This window comes from Hippocampus zosterae, chromosome 20 (genome assembly GCF_025434085.1).
Source record: "Hippocampus zosterae strain Florida chromosome 20, ASM2543408v3, whole genome shotgun sequence".
In the NCBI taxonomy this organism is placed as follows: domain Eukaryota; kingdom Metazoa; phylum Chordata; class Actinopteri; order Syngnathiformes; family Syngnathidae; genus Hippocampus; species Hippocampus zosterae.
Genome location: NC_067470.1, coordinates 4,337,285 through 4,358,688, shown reverse-complemented (window position 1 = coordinate 4,358,688; position 21,404 = coordinate 4,337,285). Strand labels below are relative to the sequence as shown.

General features: G+C 45.2%; 1 protein-coding gene and 1 long non-coding RNA gene across 3 annotated transcripts in view; both read left to right on the top strand.

The window, feature by feature from the left end:
- zeb1b (zinc finger E-box binding homeobox 1b) overlaps positions 1 to 21,404 on the top strand; it is a 43,542-nt gene that overhangs the window by 10,065 nt on the left and 12,073 nt on the right. For both annotated transcript variants that reach the window (XM_052054174.1, XM_052054175.1), the window contains exon 2: positions 19,676 to 19,828. In XM_052054174.1, the coding sequence (XP_051910134.1) occupies positions 19,676 to 19,828 (153 nt within the window). The remainder of the gene's footprint in view (positions 1 to 19,675; positions 19,829 to 21,404) is intronic.
- On the top strand, positions 10,475 to 13,483 carry LOC127593027 (uncharacterized). The gene is made up of 2 exons (XR_007960295.1): positions 10,475 to 11,244; positions 11,367 to 13,483. It is a non-coding gene; the product is annotated as an uncharacterized LOC127593027 (long non-coding RNA).

The window sequence follows — 21,404 nt, the reverse complement described above, 5'->3', positions numbered from 1 at the left end:
CACAGACGCTAGCAGCAGTGGGCACGGCGCCATTGATTCTTCTGCTCCTCACAGTCTTCTTTTAAAGGGATTAAACATAGACTTCACTGACCGGACTGATAAATGGCCGTCGTTAATGTGACGTCTGAATGTTGAGGGTTGAGGGAAGCTGGAACAGTGTTTGTTTGTGCCTTCTACTTGGCTGCGAGTGTGTCCGCGTCCCAATGTGATGTGTGCGCGAGGGAGAACTCACTTATCTGTAGGTGTGGTGGTAGTTTTCAGGCCATTTGCAGGCTGACTTCCTGTTGTTACAGTCCATCAGGGAGATCATTGGTGGGGGATGCTCCCATGAGATTACCCCGTGAGAGTCACATTGTTTGACTGTAATATGTTTCAAGGCAAGCTTTTTGTTTATTTTTTTCTTTCTCTGTTTGTGGATCAGTTTAATAAACAATCTTTCGGAGTGGATTTCTGACCTCCACTTGAATTATGACCTGGTGATGAACCGGCTCGATTTAGGCTTTTTTGTTTTTTTGGGGGAGTATTATACTCCCCTCCCCTCCTTTCTTCTAATCAACAAATCTTTAAGGAAAATCACTTCTGTCCCAAGGGTGCCTAATCATTTTCTTTCTCTCTCCCTCTCAAAACTGATTTGTTTGTTTATCTAAAGACAAACGCTTTGTAAAAACGGTTTGCTGATGCCGCAATTCATAATCTGGGAGAAAGTCATTGCGGTGACTTTTGTAACAGTTTAGCTTCGGTATCAAGTAATTTGACATTGCTTTTATGGCACCTTTACTGGATGTGACTTTCTTCAGGCCTCTGATTGGCTAAAAGGATCATTCCGTTTGGGGCGGTAGCATCACTGCTGGACACTCTGCTAATGTGTTTTGCGGATGGGGATTTTTGTAATGGCATTGCTGAGGACTTTGCGTTTACAGGCTAAATAAATCCAGGCGTGACTGAAGGGACCAAAGACTGTTGGTAAGCAGGAAGGCGTTTCCAATGCGGTAATGGCCCTCTGGACTCGTCTTCCTTCATCTCTCCCCGACTTGCCTGCTAATTCAAAGCAGCACTCTTCGGATCGAACGTCTGTCTGATAAAGCTATTGAATGAGGACCGATGTCCAGCAGGGCGTGGCAGTTAACTCATTCAGTACCAGCCAATTCTGGACCAAGTCTGAAAAGACGTTTAAAAACGTCATTGGGAGTGAATGAGTTAAACAGTGTCGAGACAGGGCGAGAAGTGGGCAGATGACTCCCAACGTGATTCAGATCTGAAGGAATCTCACCTCTGCGCCTGTCCTGTCTGCCGATGTGGAACGGCATCTGCTCCTCTGGAGTATGTAAGGGTCGGCTCTTCAGGAGGACAGGGAGCGTTTCTCAGGGCAACGCCACGTTATTATGGAAAGGCGCACAATGAATCTTAAGTGCACCTCTGAAATAACATTAGAGACAAGTGAAGCATACACCCTGGAAACAAGGTAGCAGGTTTATATTTGGGTCAGGCTTTTATCTAACCCTCTTCATAGGAAAGGGCAGAGGCCCGGGGGCTGGATTCCGCACAATAATTGTATTGCGGCATGACAGATAACGTTGATGTAGAGCTGTTTATTGTTGGCGATGAGTCTATTCAACACAACCATGCTCTTTCCCTTGTCCTTGGGCAGCTTATCCCTCAGGCAGCGGTGGCTGTGTTTTTATTAAAGTCCGGCTTTAAATGGACCAGATCCTCTGATCGACAAGCAGATTACCCAACTAATAAAACATACATCACAATCGCATAGATAGTCCGCTCTTGAGACTCTTGCTATTAATACACAAATATGGAGGATTACTGTCTGCTTGTGTCCATGGTTGAGGAGAGGGGATTAAGGTCCTGGTCCAGACAGATTGGATTTAATGTGTGTGTAAGGCTAAATGATTGCTGTACTGCAAAGCCCTCGTGGATGTTGGGCCTGATCTCTGCTCTCTTCCTGTGACATCACGTCACCCTGCAATGTTTCTGGATCGGTTTCATTCATTACATTTGCTTGAGTCAGTTGCACGCCGTCACGGATTATCACTCTCTTCTTTTTATCTGCATCATCCGGTTTACTAACACACTTGTCAAAAAGCATTTTAATCAGTTACGAATGGAAGGTGTACGGAGGTATAATGCGCAATTGGTGTGTTGGGCATACTTGATGTTCAGGGTCCAACACAAGAGATGTCCTCGCGATAGCACGAGATATACAATATGCCCTTTACCCGTTTTAACATGCGGACCACACACACTACAACACGTACCCCGTTGGCTATTTATTCCCAAGGGCGCCCAGCTAAAGGAGAGAAAGCCTCTTCATCATGTCCCTGTCTCGTGTCCTCGTTATCACTCACGATTAATGAGCTCTCCATTAATGAAAAAAAACAGAAGGTGCCAACCTCTTGTGGAGAAGAGGGAGGCAGGTTGTGTATATGCGTGCATGAGGGATATTGATAATAAAAGCTCCGCAGGTGCAATGACATCACCCTCTTAAGGTAGATGTGATAGCTGTCGCAGCTCGGCATAGTTAAGAGATAACAGGGCGTGTACACTCTGCGCTATGTTTTGATTGCGCCGGCTCAACCTCTCGAGTCTAATCCGTGATGCCTTTGTATATTTGTCCCCTTGTGTGTATCGGGAGGCAAGGCGGTACGGGGCAGGGAGAGCTTGATGAGATGTTGGAAGAGGAAGAGGAGAGGGCGGCAGGTGCAATGGACAACCCGGCGCAATCACCGGCACGCTGCAAAAAACTGTGACAGCAAATCAAGGTTGTCTTGGCAACCTGGCACTATCGATTAAGCGCGGGCCATCCCTTAGCTTCCATCTGAGCCCCGGCGGAAATGTTGCTGTGTTGGGGGGGAAAAATGTTTTCAGGAATGTGAGAGGGCTGAGGTCAGGGGTGCGTAGGAGCGGGCTGGGTCATTAGAAAGCAATGAGTCGTCTCACTCGCAATTAGCCACGCTTGACCATTTTGGACTTGCATTTAAAGCTGATGGGCCAACTCTTTGCTTGATTTACAAGAATTTCTCTTTGACTGTTATTTCTATGGATGAAGCAATCTGAGAACACAACTTCACACTCCTCCCCATATGAATGGGTGGATGCAAGCAGTTTTTTTTTATTTTTTCGGGCCATTGGCTCACGTTGTTTCATTTGATGACATGCGTGGAAGGTTTACCTTGCTCTCTGCGCGTTACAAAGCTGTGATTTCACCATAGTTTATACACTGAAGTGGGGATGTTGTATAAAGCGCACTGGAGATGTAATCAATAAACTGTATTGATTTGTTAGGAGTATTTCGTCTGACTCTTTGTGTATTCGGAACAGGGTGCGTCTGTCTCACACTCTCTGCCCGCTTTGTCTTAGGCTCGCGTGACACGAGGTGAAAAAGCCCAGTTCCAAATCCCAAACAGATGTGTCCTCCCTCTGTGCCCTTAACACACAGGTGTATGGTCACAGGAAGAAAAAAAAGGATGGAGGGAGTGGGGGGGGGGATTTTCCTCTTGAATCTTGTGTGACTTTTTTTCTCGTACTCGCCCAATATGGACAAGCACACACAAACCACAGCATCAGCGAGCAGGGTAACCCTGCAGCTCCCTGCAGGCTCTGTTCTTCCCCAAACCATTTAACACCCTTTTACAGTGTTATCACATTTAAAGACTTACAGTGTCGAACAGCAGCGGACGATCTGAAATGACACTCTGAGGTCTTGTTCATTTTAGTTTCAAGTACCATAAAGGAGAAGTATTACATAATCTTGGAGTAAGCTTTCGGGTTTCGGGAAATAGATTTTTTTTCTTTTTTTTTTTGCCATGACATTATTTTTGACCATCATGAACAATTGTAGGACACTTTTGGGGATGAATTGTGGTAACTATGACTATTAAAGCCAATTGAAAGAAAAATTCTCATTGCTATCTGATTATCAAAATATTAGAAGAATCAATGTTAGACTTGAATTTTGTCTCCCGGCAACGTGCAACGGGTAATAACAAAACCGAACGCAATTCAACTGAACCGACGGTGGCCTCGAGTAAAATCTTGGAGGAATAGAGCAGGCCCCAGCCATCACCGCTCCTCTCCCATCTCTCTTTATTTGGGGCTATTCTGGGCTGAACGAATGTGGCGGCAATGCTGCGTGCTGAGTGAGTCAGCGGTCATTAGGGCGTGCAGACAGCGATTTGCCGGAGGCCACAGGAGCCAGGCAGTCTAATGATGAGGCCAGCGAAGTGCCAGGGTCCTGAGCGATCAGGACTGCCGCAAGCTTCATCCACTTAGCTCCCTTGCCTTGCAACCAATCTGTTGTTTTGTTGTATTACTTGGGAGCGGAGACACAAGATTTCACTTTTTTTGTCGTCGGGTCTAAAGTGCCGGTGTCGAATGCCCTTTATGCCTAATTTCATGTTTACACGCTTGTATCGACTGATTGGTCACACCATTTGGAAGTGTCGGTCGTCGTGATGTGAAAGTGACTTAAACCCACGGGGGGTGGGGATGGGAGGCTCAGACGCACTGCTTGGTCCAGTCACCCTCCCTCGGGAGAGGCTGGAATGTAAACATGGCAGCTAAATAAACTGCTGAACGCAGAGACAGCAAGTGAGAAAGAGAGAGAGAGAAAAAGTGTGAGGCTCAAACAGAAGGCATCATCTATTTGAAGTGGACCGCAGTTCCCAGGAAATGGTCAGGATCAGGACAAATGGCGGTTCAGGCCTTAAGAGGTTGTAATCGAAACATTTCCATCGAAAGGGCGGAGCATGCACGGTGGGACTACGGAGGGGCATATGAGGACAACTCAGCATTCCTTTCCCTCCCCTTTTTTAACATCTTATCTCAACCTCGCATTCTAAAATAAGAGACTGTGTCACATGGGCACCAGTAGTCAGTCGCGGCACCTCACATACGCTGTCTTGAACCTGTCATACACTATATTGATATTGTTTTTCCTTCCTGCAAAAGTTATGCGCGCTCAAGTACAGTGTTCCCCGTTATTTCCCGCAGGACAGGGAGTAAGCCTTGCTGCAGATAGTTAATAATTGAGGTTGCCTGTAGATGTCACAAGATGTACAGGAAGCACTGTTTTGTATAATTGAAATTCCTCAACTCACTCCAGCTTTTGTTGCTATGAACTGAGCACAAAAAACACGATTTCGCTGAGTATCACAGCAAGGAGTATTGGTTTAAAAAAATAAATCTGAATCGGTTCTTTTGCAAAGGCCGAACTGCGAGTATGTGGGGCTGACTGTGTAGGCAGATTGAATTCGGCAGCAGATGACTAACCGTCGATGCCAATGCAGTAACAAAAACATCTTGTGTGCATTTTGACCACCCCCAGCTCCCGCTAATCCTGCAACCTTGTTTTGATGTGGCGACTTGACAATTGAGCACAGGTGCCGCCAGCTGCTGTAAGAAGCTTGCGTTATTTGCCGTAACTCGAGGCAGGTGGCAGCCATTACGGCTCTATCTCATGCCGCAGACTGGCAGGTTCTATCGTCACTGTGCCAGATTCTGTTCTCGGTCCGCGCTCAATGCAACTATTGGCATAGCTAACGAAACTCGGCCGGCCGGGGCGCAGACTCCCACTACCACCTGTTCCTCTACAACACCACCAGGACTTTCCCAGAGGCGCTGCTTTAGATCGCTCTGCTCGGGTGCCTGCTCTCTGTTGTATCGCTTTTTCTCCCATGGCAGATCAAACAGTGAAGGTCTGTGGAGGCGTACAGCACGAGAGTCAACGCCAACAAGTAGCTTTTTATAACCCTGCAGCCCATCTGGATATTCCGAGTCTGCTTGAATTTACTGCTGGAGAAAGACTTAATTGGGAGTAGTTACTGCACCAAGGTTGAATATGGGACATGTAATTACATATTAACTATTATGTAATAAGTGTATACAGTATGTATATTATATATTATATAATAAAATGTTGAGTTCCGAATTGTATGACCTCAGGGCGATTCTGTTGGGCTTGTTTTGATTCAATTGAATTCCACACTTCAGCTGACGCATGATTAAATATCGTTTGTATCGCCACTGATTTACCGAAAAATCGCGAGCAATTTCCCAGCCCCTGAATCCACCACATTACACCACCGTTTGCTGATTTCCCTGCTGCCTTTCTCAATGTCTTGGTCCACTCAGTACCATCATCTTCTTTCACCACCTGGCCTCAAGCCAGAGGTGCTAAGCAGCCTCTTATGCTGGTGTCTGAGCCTCGACTCATCCTTTATTCATTCTCATTAAAGTAGCATGAGAGTTGTTCCCTGCCCGTAGACGCTGCTCTTTCCCCCCCTCCATTAGAAAGACAAACGGCCACAGTGCGAGTTTCCCTTGCAAGTCTTTCATGCATAACTTATGTGCAGGATGAATGAAATATGCAGGTTCACCTCTCCCCGAATACTGTACTCCCGATACCTGCAAGCTTCATCTGTGACCAGACAAAGCAAATGTAAATACGGTGCACTCTCTTGGAAGCATGTGGTTTGAAAACAAAATCATAATTAAGGGGCCTGTGCCTGCTACGAGTTTGCTGATTGATTGTTTTTCCTTTGCCACGGTGGTACAAACCCAACCATTAAATTGTCTTTATTGGCCAATGCGCCAGAGAACTACGATGCTACTTTTTTGCCTTGGAAGTATCGCAATGAAAATGAGGCATTCGTCTTCACATATGTCAGCACATTTTAACTGAAGATGAGAAAACTGTCAACATCTCCCACCTTCCACAACTCCTCGTGCCTGCGGTGAGCCAGTTTTGGAAAAATGCATTCGGGAGAAAAGGGCCAGCTGATCATAGGCGGAGAGGTTGAAAATAGTGATGAAAATGACAATAAAAGTGCTATGCCAGCAATGTTGCCGGGGTGATGGACAGGAGTCTGCATTTTTGCCCTGCTGGAGGAATTTTGAGCAGGGAGGCGTGCATGTGTATGTTTAGCGCGAGGGGGAGGGCAGGTTAATTAAATATCACCACATCACACGGCCTACCATCCCGAATCGTGTCTCTTTCACAGCCTCGGGCTCGTACATGCTGCATGTCAATACCACGAATGATAACGGCGCAACATTTGCTGATCTGCGATGTGGAGCAGAAGGCAACCGGATAGGTAATCCAGCTTTGCAGGAGCTGGTTAAAATGAGCGCGGCCATTTAAGAGAGGTGGATGAGGAGGTCAGGATTTTCCCTTAATCCTCACACTGCTGCTGGCAGAGGAGAGTGACGGGGGCAGACAGGCGGTAAACTTTGCCGCTGTGACTGTATGTTTCGAGAGGAGGGGTCAGGCTGGCACTGTGCCACTCTAGCCACAACGTGTGTCAGGCTGCTATTGTGATCGTTCAGCATGGCATCATTTTTATTTATTTTTTTGTGGGGAGGGACTGCACAGATATGACCGAGAAGCTTCGCAATCAACCCCTTCTTGTCACTTAGCGCCTACGTCCCACTGTTTCATGGCGAAGTCGCATTTCAAAACAGGCAAACACATGCGGTGTTTGTCGCACTAATCACTATCCGCACGGATAATGGGTGTTACAACAGTCGGCGCGTGTCCATTGATCATCTATAATCTGTTGGTTTATGCGGTGGCATCAAAGGCTCGGCGCTTAAGATTTAACTGGTTGACAATGTTGCAATGTGTACAGTGAGAATTTGTACGTGAGCAGAGGCTAAGATGTGACGAAAAGTTCCAGACTGTATGATGTGCATTTGTTTGTTGTGTTTATAACCTCATTTGGGTTGTGGGCCAGTTGGAGCGTATTGCTCTTAACTTTGGGCGAGAGGTCAGGTATACACTGGATTGGTCACCAAGTCAATTTAATGGAATTAGATTCAAAAGGATTGAAAAAAAAAGTCAGTATGGGTGTGGCTGCTGAGTCCATGATTGATTGTGTTTTTATCCATGATGCAATGGAACATGAGTGCTAATACACTGATTATGTTTTTAAACTGTCACTGTGAAAGTGAGTTAATTATGGGATGCAGTGCTTGCTGACTTGTCTCACCCGAGCTGTTTGGTTGGTAAGTGTAGCTTGGGGCAGAACGGTGGTGACTGGTTAGCGCAGAGGTCCAGGGTTCGATTCCGGCTCCGTCCTTCCTGTGTGGAGTCTGCTTGTTCTCCTTTTCTCCAAGGATTGAAGACCGTGAGTGATATGTATTGGTCAAAGTTAATGAAAATGTGCTCTGCAAAAGAATACATGATTGAAAGCAATGAGGTCATGAAGCACACTTCTTGGAGTTGTTGTGTTTTGGAAGAAGTTATTGGCTTCATTTTTATATCTTGTGACAGTTAGGCAACACCACTAAGTACCGTGGTAGCATTTGTTTTCAGCATGACAACCAAGTTTCAAAATTCCCCTTTTTAGTGTCCAGCTCGAAAATCCCCTCCTTTAAAATCACAGTTTGGGCAGTGGGAAATAATTATGAAGCAAAATGGGCCGGCCCTTTTGCTTTTTCATACATTGGCGTGTTTTGCTTGAAGAGTAGGTATAACATTCCATAAAAAAACTAAAGAAAAAAAATGCTTCTTTTCTCTTAAGTGGGTGATAAAGATTTTAAAGTTTTATAATCCAGGGTGTGAGGGATTCTGCAAACAATAACCATAAAGCGTTTTATAATCACAAATGTAATGTTGCCTCACAGAACAAGAGGAAAACATTGTTCATGGCTTCGACAAACTCGTGTTGTCTCGCCTCACCTGTTGATGCGTTGTCACTGAGCAAGTCACAAGATGTCTAACAGGATTAAGAGTGAGACTAGCTTCCTCTAAAAGTAGTCGCCCATCCAGCCTCCTCGGGCAGCCAGTGGAAGTGCGGTGTCAGCTCTCTAACGCACCCCCCACCCCCCACTTCCTCCTGCTGCAAAGATAAAACTTCCCCCAAGCCTCGGGGGTTTGGCACTAGAAATTTTGTCTTTCTTCCATAGTCAGAATATGGAAATGAAAGCTAATTCCGAACAACACAAGCGCCAATGCCTCACCTTCCAGGGAGTACATTTCTTTTCGGAGAAGACTCTTCTTTTTCTGTTCTTCTGTGCAGCGTGTATCTCCTCGGTCGATGTCCAGCACCTGGGAGGAAGCAGATGTAGGTGCTGATTACAGTTCAGGAACCCCAAAATAAATATCCCGCCTGGCTTGGTCACTTTTTTTCCAATCTCTTTTCAGTCCAATTTTACTCGTGGTTACCTGATCACAGACTACAGAACCTGTTGAGGTTGAACACATTCCATTCTGGGACACTGACCTGATCATTTTGACAGAATTCTGCATTGTGCAACTTCAGAGGCGTCTTGACTGTCCAGAAAACATACTGCAGCAATTTGACTCAAGTTTCAATAAAGTGCGACCTTGTGTGTACTGTTCGCATACACACTGAAGGCTCAGCTCACTCAGATGAGTAACATTAGCCGAGCTTTTGCTGAATATGACCATGTGGCGTTTTTTTTCTCCTTTTTTTAAACCTCTTAACCCACCTCCAACGTACAGTATGTGTGCAGGAGTGCTCCTGTTGCTCTGTGGAAGCACATCAATCACGTAGCCTGAATGTTTCAACAAGATGCACCGCGCTGAGACAGTAAAACGTACACACGCCGTTGGAGTTTATTAAAAGCGTTATCACCGATCTGTTTGCAACAGCTGCGCACAGGCACATCATCAAGAAAATATTGTATACTGGTACAGGACATACACTGTCCTGTCACAATCTTTCTTGCTGGCAAAAATGCGTCATGGACATCCATGTCCACTGACAAACGTACATGGAGAGAATTGTCTGTATTTCCCTTCCCTTTGGATTCGAGCACAAATCACCCGAGTTGAACAGGAAGGCCAATGTTTAGGTCATGCACTAGCCAGTGGAATTCCCCATAAACTACGATTCTCACTCACATGCGTGAGGAGAAAAAAAAAATCCATTAACTCAATTTGACCCATTTCAGCCTCCGTACCAAACTGCTCCAAGCTTCTTTCCATGTCATCTCACCTCGCCTGAAGCGTTTTCTGGTGCTGTGTCATCCGCGTATGAATGAGCTGCTTTTTCATCTCGACGACGTCTTACGTCGTGGGACTGGGTGAACGAGGAAGCGCTTTGAATCCTGAAAAGTAGAAACGTGTCAATATGAGAGAAGCCCATATCTACTGTGTGCCAGTCTTTGCAAAATGCGGCTTTTCTTCCAAAAAGCGGGACACTTGTTGCTTTCGGAGTGTGTGCTACGATCTGCGTCCAAGAACGTGATTGGTCAGTATCATTGCTGGGAACGGAATCCATTGATTTGAGAGTTAAACATATCTCTTATGTTGAAATTTTGGAAAACTGAATTTGTTGTCAAAAACTGTAGGGAGCTATTTGCTTCGATGTTCACGTAACCTTTTACTGAAAACGACTATTGATTTTCTCTATATGGGTTATCGGCCACGTTGACTACTAATGAATCTGTATTGGCCCTGAAAAAGAACAGCGGTCTTTCTCTACTTTAGATGGCATTACTTTGGTACACTCACAATTTAAAACAGAACATCTGGATGATCCCTGCCTAGTTACGTGACTGGTGACATCACATGAGAATCTAGTCCCATGTTTGCACTTTGCTATGTATCCTGGATCCCCACCCTGTTGGCTGTTGCATATTGGAAAACATGAGACAGTGGCCTCCATCTTTCGACATGAGGGATGAGAAAATTGCATCAGGCCAATACAGGAAAGAAAAGACACAACTCTGTACATGTGATGTTAAAACAATGAATGGCATTTTAATGAAGTGTGCCATGGTAATGAAATTTGTCTTTTGTCTGATGTAAAATCTGGTTTTTGACTACCACTTCATACCTTCCGACAACGGACGACGAAAATCGTCAGACAAGCAATTCGCCCAGTTTTCTCAGTGGCCCTCCCTCGGCCAAATGACAGAATGGTTTAACTGGGGTGTAACTAACCCGCGATCCTAATGAGGGACAAGCACTTTAGGAAACGGATGGATGGATCGGCTTATCCTCCCATCTTTATTTTACCTGCGCTGTAGCATCGTCCTGACAAACTCTTAAGTGCTTTATTTTAGATGGCACTTGGGTAGCGAAGCGATCTGTGACTATCGATTTCCCCCAGCTGAACTGTCAAACATCTGTCGAATTCCGACACGGTGGACTCACGGTCTCCCGGGCCGGTCTGGGCAACCAGACACACGCCCACACACCATCCCAGCACCTCCGGGTGTCGTGAACACGACCACCCCTGAACACATCAATAGCTGACAACCTGAGTTTACCTGCTGCCTCAGCCATGTCAATTTTGACCAAGGTGTTGCAGCACTACGAGGGGCAACGCATTTTTAACGCCAGCCTTTGAGCTTGCAACTCTTTGGCCCGGGTTTGCGAATCACAGTAAGCCGAAGAAACAAGAATCAGGTGGGCTAATTTTCCACGTTCTGAGGTCCAGCATACAGTCTACATTCACTCCTCTTCTCGCCTGGTTTAACAAGATCTATTCCTGTGACTGTCCCAGCAGTCACGTCGTCTGCAGTGCACCCTCATGGTCATTTAACAGCAGGGTAATGGTGTGTATGGTGCTGCTTGACTGCTCCTCAGCGCTAGTCGCCCCGGAGGAGGGTGTTAGAGAACATGGGAGAGGAGTGGGGGTGGGGTGGAGGGGGTGCTCCCTGATCACATGGGGAAAGACCACTTTGTAAGAGAGCGAGGATAGAATGAGGTGACAAAAGACCTTTTGTGGATGCAAGTTTACAGCATTAACCGCTCTCTCGCCTAGCATCACATGAAGAACAAGAAACTACTGTGACAACTTAGCAGTAGCCTGAGGCAGCGTGTTTGATTATGCGAGGGGTGTGTGTGTGTGTGTGTGTGTGTGTGTGCGTGTGTGCGTGTCAGGGGGTGTCCAGGATGTTTGCCCCAGGGAGTCTTGTGACTGAGCTGACATTCCGAGAAATGGGGAGTGTGGTCAGCTGTTGTCAAAATGCCACAAAGGCGCCAATTTGCTCCGAATTCGAAAAGCTCTCCCTGCACTTTTTTTTTTTTTTGTACGTGTCAGAATTAAGAGAAACCAAGGTGGGTTGTCAACATGCATCCGAGCCTCGGCTTCATTTGAGGGGAAATGAAGGATGACATTTAGAATTGGAAAAAAACAGCATGGATTAAAAGGCCCATCAGAGACATTTCTCTGCATCCGCTGCTGAGAATTAGAGTGTGTGTACCCTATGCGTGTGTATGCGGTGCCTGCCTTGTTGCCTATGGCCTGTTCCCCCCCCCCCCCTACCCCACCCCCATGAGACATATGTCAGCCAAAGTCACAGCATCAACACCTGACCTTTAATACCAAAGCAAGTGGAAAATGCGTGAGCGGCAATCTTTATTAATGTTTCTCCATCTCCTTGTGTTATTTACCATTGATGAGTGTTTGTATTTTATTAATCGGCACTTGTTTTTTTTTTCTTTGTAAAGATCCTTTCATCCCGACGCATTTGCCAATCCCTCTCTCTTCTGTGTTCTCTCCGTCTTTACTCGTCGTCGTCTCGCTCTGACATTTTGTGACACTCCCTCCCAGGGGCAGCCATCACTTCGGATGAGCATCGCGCGTGACAGGCCAGCTTTGTCTTTTTAAGCCATTAGCACTTCCTCTCCTCCCACCTTGCCATCATCCAACGCCGCCCGTTTATATTTGATGCCCTCATTTTTGTTTCTTCTGACCTGATGTTATTTGGACGCAACTTAAGGTGGAACACAATCCTGTTGGCCTCGTTTAAAAAAAATATTCTTTAGGGCGTAATAAAATAGAATTAAGCCACACCAGGTTGGAATTTACAGCCATGTGATGTGTATCACTTTTAATTATCTTTTTATTAAATGAAAATGTGTTCGGGGAGGAGGGGATTTTTAAAAATTTGAATCTTTCGACCTTCTGTACTATATTCCAACTCTGAATGTTTGCGCATCTTGAGAGCCGCGTTTTCCTCCAAATTTCTGCCCTCATTCCAAATTGCACAACCTCAGGTGCGTTCAACTTTCAGGTTAAACTCTAATCCACCTTCAGACCACAGGCTACGTGACGGCACAGTTGACATTGCTGATGGCGACATTCAGCCTCCCGTTTGACTTTATTGATAGCCACATCGAATGCGGTTTACGAACAGGTAAGCAAGATTTAATGAGATTTTCCAGTTGGAGAGTTATTTGGCAGTGCTAGCTCCCTCCTTCTCAGACCCCTGTAATTCTCCTTGCTTTACACTCCCCCACAGTAAACTGTCAGGCCTAATACAGGAAGGAATGTCCAGTCACCTGCTCCTAAAATGCAACAGCCTTGTGCTACACTAACCTAATATAGACCTGCGCCACACCAGCAGGTTGGATAACGCTATTATTGCTCATTGCGTATATTTAAACACACACCACATTGCAACCGCGTTCTAGGGCCTCATGTAGCACTGTGGAATTGAAAATCACAATGGACAAATGCAAAACGACTTGAAGTATTATTTGTTCAAGCTGCAAGACTGGAGGGCAGCAATTTGGAGATTATGGAGTTGCAATGACAAATACACTTCATCACTGGGTCCAAACAATGAGTAATACCAATTTTGGAATTCTCACAATTGGGGAATTGAGTCGTGAAATGTAGCCACACGACCTGTACAAGACAGCCGTACTACGAATGACCTGAAATAACAAAACTACATTTTCTGAAGTCAAATAAACCATACCTTGTTGTGTCTAACCGAACATGCGCTGACGGGCCAGTATCGGCCGACCAAATCATATAGCTGACATTTGTGCCGCGAATAAAATAACACACGCTATGTAATGGATGCAAGTGGCTATTTAAACAGTCTGGATACCTTAAGGCAATGACTCTAATAATATCTCTACAGGGCACCCACTCAAAATGTCAACCTGAGACACAAAATTCAAAAAGGGGAAGGGCACCAGCATACTACTCTGAAGCTTTCAAAGTACATTAGACTACAGCTGCAGCCTGAATAGGATTTGACAGCAGAGGTGACGGGGACATTTAGTTTTCCCCCTGGCGCTTGATCGAGCTTAGGTGGAGACTAGCTCAAACGTTTGTGTCGAATCGCCGTCGCGGAATGACAAAGGAATATACAGATGTTGACTGTTTTATATTATTAGACTGTCCAACTTTACCGTTTGTGTTTTAGTGTCAGGCTTTACGGACTGTGAGCGTCTCCTATGCTTTCCCATGTCCCAAGTACTATGTGTGCAACTTTTTTAAAATCGCATTCCTTTACCGTGAATAGCCAGGTTGGCTCACTGGTTGAACATTCTGGCACCACAGATAACAGCGGCGGGCCTCTCCACCAAGGGTGGTTGAATTATAAGCAGGCGGCGGTAGCTTCGGGTTTAGGTGTTTGCTTTGGCCAACTTGCGATGACCTCTGCTTTTAAACGGTCATTTAAGTGTGACTATGATTATTGCTGCGGCTGGGGCTAACCCAAGCAGATCGTATTTAGAGTATCCATGAGTGTCACAACACAAATGAAGGATGTGCAGTGCAATCCCAATTTTTTGGGTGAGGTGACGGGGTGGGGGTGGGGGTGGGGGTCCTCACTGTGCTTATTATCTGGAGCGAAAACCACCAACTTTACCAGGTGACCAATACATGGGTGCCATTTCACTACATTATCCTCTCCTATCAATACTAATGATTAGTAGGGCTTAATACGCAAACTAAATCAAGAGCATATCAAAGAACACTTGAAAAACAAAAGTCTTAATATACAAAGCACAGAAAGGTCATGGCAAAGAAAAAGTCTTCATGTTTTGGCTTTTCCTAACAAACACCAACTTCCCCATGTCATCATGTAGATTAAGAGAACAATAGTTGTCATTAACATCCATTTTGTCATTCAAAGTACTCATCAGACAACAGATGAACGACCCACAGAGGCCAATTAACAACTTGGCTAAAACCTTGACCTGTATCATTATAAAGACAAGAGGACTGATCTTAACCCATTAAAACAAGAGCAGCTTAACAAGTTGCTGACTCGTCTGAGGGCAAAGTCGCCAAGGCATTTGAATAAGACACCAAAACACACCAATGGGAGGCCAAGTGCACCTTCCAGCAGTAGCATGCATGTTTCTAGGAATCTGTAAATAAAAGTGTCACGTCGCAATCTTGTATCAGAAAGATTTAATAAGAGCAAAGAAAAAATCGGCCGGCAAACTGAAGGTGCACCGAGTAAAGCCCAACCGAGAAAGGTCCCCCGATTCTTTGGCATTATCGACACTTGGGTTGACCTTCCTGAATCTGGAAGGAAGGCTGTTGTTTTAAGAAAATCAGTGGCATTTACCTCGGCGCTGACTTGAGGCGCCTCACCTTGAGACGACATACTTGAGGTTTTGAATGGCACTGCTTTGTTTTACTTTGGTTCATGCTGGGTTTTTTTGTAGTGGTTGGCTTCCCTGAGAAAATAGCACTGCCGAGCTACAAGGGCAGACTCTGTGACGGCAGGGTCTGTACTCTTTCAGAATGCCTGTGGTAGTAGTTGCACCGCGACCTGCGTGCTTGCCCATCGTGAGGTACTTTGATATGTTGTCTACCCCGGTGAGGGATCCTGTACTTAAAAAACGAATAGTTGATTCTCGTGTCCTTTTGAATCAGCAGCAAAGAAAACCCATAATTTCGAGTTACCGGGAGCCAAAATGGGTCATAGTGGTCACAAGACATGCAATTCCTTGACGAGCTGCTTCGAGAAATACATGAGGTTAAAAAAAAAAGTGTTCATCAGATGTTGATGTTCAAAAGCTCTCTCTTTCTCCCTCAGGTTGGGTTCTTTCATTGCCTCTGGTCTATTCAAAGTGTATGCTATTCATCAATCAGACCTATGCGGAATCAAAATGAAGTATGTGGTTTGCATGGTCTGATATGAGACTTGGTCTGAATGCACTTAATTGTACACGTGTGCTTTGAAATCAGCATGTGAGCAGTTCCACGTGGCACTATGGACAAGTGGTGAACACATCTGCCTCACATTGCTGAGCTCTGGAGTTCGAGTTTTGGGCCCCAGTCTTAATGTGTTGGCTTAGCATCCTGTCTCGTGGGTTTGTGTGGTTTCCCCCCTGATACTCCCGACTTCCTCCCACATTCCAAAGTAATGCATTTGAGGTTTATTGAAGACTTTTAAAATGATCCTCAGGTGTGATTGTAAGTTGGAATGCTTGTTTGTGTTCACGAGTTTGTGCCCTGCAATTGGCCAGTGATCAGCCTGGCGTCCCAAAGACAGATGGGGTAGGCTCCAACTCACCCATGATATTAGACTCAGTATTTTGGTGTCTAAAGACGTCATAAGCAACACCACAAAAAAAAAAGGAAACTAGCATGCCATGTTCTGCAATTAGGCAATCTTTAGTCAGGTCATGTTTGGTTGAGGTTATTTAGCTTGCATTGATTGTAGCACATTAGTGAAATCAATAGAATGTTGCAGTGAAGGAGTAATGTGTGATCTACGGCCCAAGGTCACGAACTGCGCTTTCACAATATTCTTTTCTCAGGTGTTTCAACGGCGCCTGTATCGGGATGGAAAATTTCTGGTAAATGTCAATGGGAATTTAGGGTGGGGAATTTTGGAAATGTTACATACTGGAAAGTGTTCCATGGTAATTACTCTATTGGAATTGAAGGAACTTGATAAGAATTAAGGGTTATTTAATGCAATGAGATTACGTTTAAGCACGCATGTAACATTGATGCAATTTCCTTATATACATCCATGCAAAATGGATTGCGCTGTTTTTTTAAACTCACTTTAATAGTAGTATATCTGAATTCCCATGGAACGTTCCCAACTTTGAAAATTCCCCGACTTTTGTAAGACTGTTTCCCAAACAGATCAACCTACCAGGAAGCAGGCTGTGCGTCACCTCTTCCACCTACCAGCGAATTGCCTCTCGCATGCGTAGGAGTGGTCCTCCTGTTGCGTGTTAGCATGCTAGCGCTAATAACGGCAGCTGTCCAAACGCTCAGCCATTTGGCCAGAAGGGTCTTACAGCCTTTGTGGATGCTTGGTGTTACTTTGGCTGTCAGAACACACACTTTTGTTGTAAAACCGCCAACCATTTGGCACAGGAAGATTATCGCTGTCCATAACCCCCCGCAACCACGTCGAGACACCGACACTACCCACCAAACCTTTATTTAATTTTTTTCCCCCTCACCCATCTGCGTTTTTCTTCATTCCACTTTGTAAAGCACTTCTGCTTTTGCTGTCTCCCATCCATGTATTGATTGTTCTCTCTGCGGCCTTATAGTTGATCATTATCTCTTGACACTGCTGGTGGAGAGTGTTGCTTTGTAATTGTATTCCTGAGTAGTGTGTTTCTAAACGGCCTTTAGGAACAAAGTATTTTCAAAAAATGCCATTTGGGCTATCCGTCGGAATTGGGCAAAGCGAGAAGGCCGAGAGGGCCAACGGGCACCTGAGGAGGAGCATCTATTGACGGAGGGCAAGCAGATGGAAAAGTAGTAGAAGCACACCAGTGCACTTCCCAATTCATCTATTGCAAAGTCACCTAGTTGTTGTTTATTTTGGCGAGAACGAACAAAAACTCACATTCCCCGTTGGTGCTCAAGCCAAAGCCCTGTCCAATGTAAAATAATTACTTTGGTACCATTTTGTAGTATGTTGCTATTAAGGAACTATTTTGTAGCGATGGGAGGAGCTTCACTTCAACGATGAGATAATCAGTGCTTTTGCCTTTATCTTGTGGCATCGGTTGGTATTTTGAGGAAGGGAGTCTCACTATTCTCAGCAGGGCTCAGTCCTTATCGACTGAATATGTTTTGGATTTTATGCTGGATGACTTTAGCTCGTCATTTACAATAATAACCTGGCTGGAGACCCAACACGAGAAATACACCAGCTTGTGACCCTTAATTGTGGTTCTCTAGGCCACATGAGGGGAAGAGTTAAAATTGTGTCATCTCAGCCACATCGAATAAATAACAGCCATGTAGACAAAAAGCAGACATACTGTATACAGTTGGCGTTCATCTCCGACGGTGATGAAGATCCAACTTAAGATTTTTCAGTCAGCGCTCTGTTGAGTTTGTTGGAAAGTCTCCCTGGTAGTTAGGCGTAAATGGATTCTGTTGATCTTTGGGATTTCTCTGGAAAAAAAAAATAACACACACACACATAGTGGAGCCAAAGCTGGATCCCCCCAGCTGACTGGCTGAATGAGTAAAGGTTCTTGGGATTGCGTCATGGTAACACAAAGCAGATCATAGTGTGGCGTATAAAAGGCCGTTGAGGGATGACAAAGCTCTCCAGATAAACCTCATTCCCATTTTGCGACGGCAGCACAGCGTGATGACCCTACGAAAATAGCAGCGCTTCTTCACTCGCCTCCTCCTCCTCCTCCTCCTCCTCACACACCTTTCTTCTCAGCACCCGCCAAACACCTTCTTGCCTCCTCCTCAGCGAGCACTGCGTGATTCACTTTTGCATCCCGACCACTCGCAATGACCTACATGATTCAAAACCTTCGCTGATTGAGACTGAGGATCGCGGTGATCCTAGATACACCTCCTCCCAACATTCGAAGTCTCTCCAGAAAGAAGTGGGCGAGTACGGGAAACCGAATGTTCAGGTGGTGCATATTGGCCGAGCCAAGGCAGCTGGTGTGTGTGTGTGTGTGTGTGTGTGTGCTGGGTGTCAGAGACAGATAAAGTAGCTCGGCGGGTAGTTTGAGCATTGCGCTGACTGAGCCTCTCTCACTTGAGAATTCATTCGGCCTGTTGAGAGAATGTGCAGCTTCCTCACAGAAATGAGATGGACCGAGCCGCTTACACAGGTGGCATCGAGAGAGTTGTAATATGATAGACAAAATAAAAAGTATACAAGGGAACACATGCTTACCGGTTAGGTAAATACTCAAGCGAATACTCACTCGCTTTTTTTTTGGGGGGGGGGGGGGGGGGGGTAGTGTCTGTGTCTAACCAACCAGGTCACATCAACTCCCACACAACACACATTGCACTTGAGCCTGCAAGCTAATGAACTCACGCTCACACACAAACACTGAAGCGCACACAAACACACGCTCTAAATGTGTGTGTGTGTGTGTGTGCGCGTGCGCAAGCTGTTTATGTATCATACAGCCTGTTGTTCCAAAGCTCTGAACTCAATTACAGTTTACGACTAGAACGCTTTAAAATTGGGTTTAGCTCTGTTCTACTACTGTAGTCCCACTGTTTTTAAACAATTCTCAGATGCTCATCAACCTCAATTTAAAAGTAGGACATATTCTTTATCCTCTGTAAAGAATGACTAATGTAACTCCATGTACAATAGATTACATTACACTGCCCCCTAGGTGGCCAAGATGTGCACGCCAGAAGGTGCAGCCGAATGCCCACTCAACTGAAACAAACAATTTGACACAAACTATTTACTTTCTTTACACTCATTTTTGTTGTTATTAGGCATATTTCTTGATAAAAAATTCAAACAATGGCACAAAGCTCTCCATACCTTGAGATCCTAGTTTTAATACGTTGCGTGTATTATTACACTTCTTTTGGCCCCTCAAACTGTGCTCACGTACTTTTGAAACTGTAAAAATTCTGATTGGGTTTAGCCTGCGCTCATCGCTTAAAAAAAAATGTCAGAGAAAGCCTGCAATCTAATCAGACTTCCTGCCATCTGCCTTCTGCCTGTTTAGTGACCAACTACAATAATGTGGTGGAGGCTAGCACAGACTCAGACGATGAGGACAAGTTGCACATCGTGGAGGAGGAAGGCAGCCTGGCGGACGGGGCGGACTGTGACAGCACCCTACCAGACGACGAGCACCCCAGGGAGCACTGGGACCGAGGTGAGACCAGCTGGATGCTTGTGGGCCGCATGATCACACGCAGTCTGCAATATGTGCTGCACTACTTCACTCGATTGAAGGAAACATTTATTTACTGCGTGTCATTTTCACCTTCTTACAGGCATTCTCAAAGTTCCCTCTAGTGGCACGCACAAGAATCACTGCGGTGCCGTTCAGTTGTATTTAACTTGTGAGCGCAACACATTTGTATTTAAACATTTGTCTTTTTTGCCTCTTATTTTACACTGAATATAAAAAGTCAACTCATGCACGTTCAAATGGCAAGACAGTACATGCCTGCCACCAGTCTATAAAGTTCAGCTGTTCCAGTAAGGTTTTCTTACATCTGCATCCAGTTTACCTTGGAAATGGGTGTTATATCTTACTGGATTATCTTTCACTATATACTGTATTATGTTCTCTATGGAACCAATAGGCCTGTAGTTTGTTTATTTTGTTTGGATACTCACACAATGCCGCCCGTCTACATGCTTTTGCTTGCCCCGATTTATTTATTAATTTTTTTGTTACAGAAAATAATTACTTTGTTCATGCATGGATATGTGTCACAGTGCAAGGAAACAGGTAGTCCAAGCAGTTGGTTTGCAACCATGACAGGAAGCGCAATATTAAACAAAGACAATGCCAACAGAGGAGAGAGAGACCTTCAACTACACATACACACAAAAAAAGCCTCGCAAGCATGGAACCACTGGAGAGGTTTATGACAATGGTGGGCATTGTAGTGCCACCGCGAACTTTATTTTTTACCTCGACTTGCTTGACATGACGTCAGAACAAGCGAGATCCAGAGGAAGGACATATGTCACCTCCCCCCTCCCAACATCGATGTTGGTGTTTCAAGCTTGGAGAAGGGTATGCAACATCAAGAATCATCAAGAATATCGTTTCGGGCTGTCACAAACAAATCGTTTTAGAGTCAATTATCAGATTGAGTCCTCCATCGATTACTCTGGAAATCAAGTGCGGCCTGAGATCGTGTTTTGCTGTAAGAGTTAAGGTTTGAAATTGAACTGATGACCATTTGCTTGTATTTCTCCTTAAACGCTCACATTCCGATATCAAGTCAATTACAGCGCCGTGCAGTGTTACGGCCTAATCCCAATGCTGTGATGTCATTCTCCTGAGCAGCTCTCCAGCTGTATCTCCTTGCGTAAAAGTTGGAGGAGGAATCATGTCATTGGTTTGGCCTGGAACTGTGAACATTAAACATTTTGAAAAGCGGGAGTTACAGTGACACAGCTCAGCGTGGGCTGGCTGTGCGCCACAGTTAGGCTTGTGCAAACGTGCATTTTGCCTCCCTTGTGTGTGCGCGCACATGGAACGTTTACACTCTTTGTTGCCTCGACTTCAACGCGATCGGGCGACATCTTTCGCCGCGTCTGATGAAACTCGACGCAAGCGGCAATCCTTTAAAAAAGCAACAACCTTTTTTTTTGGTCTCATCATGCCGACGGTTACACTATTGAGAACCGAGATTCTTGCATTGAAACGTGAGCGCCACCCACTAATGTTCTTCTCAGCAAAGCCCAAGTTTGATTTCAAATTAAAGGCA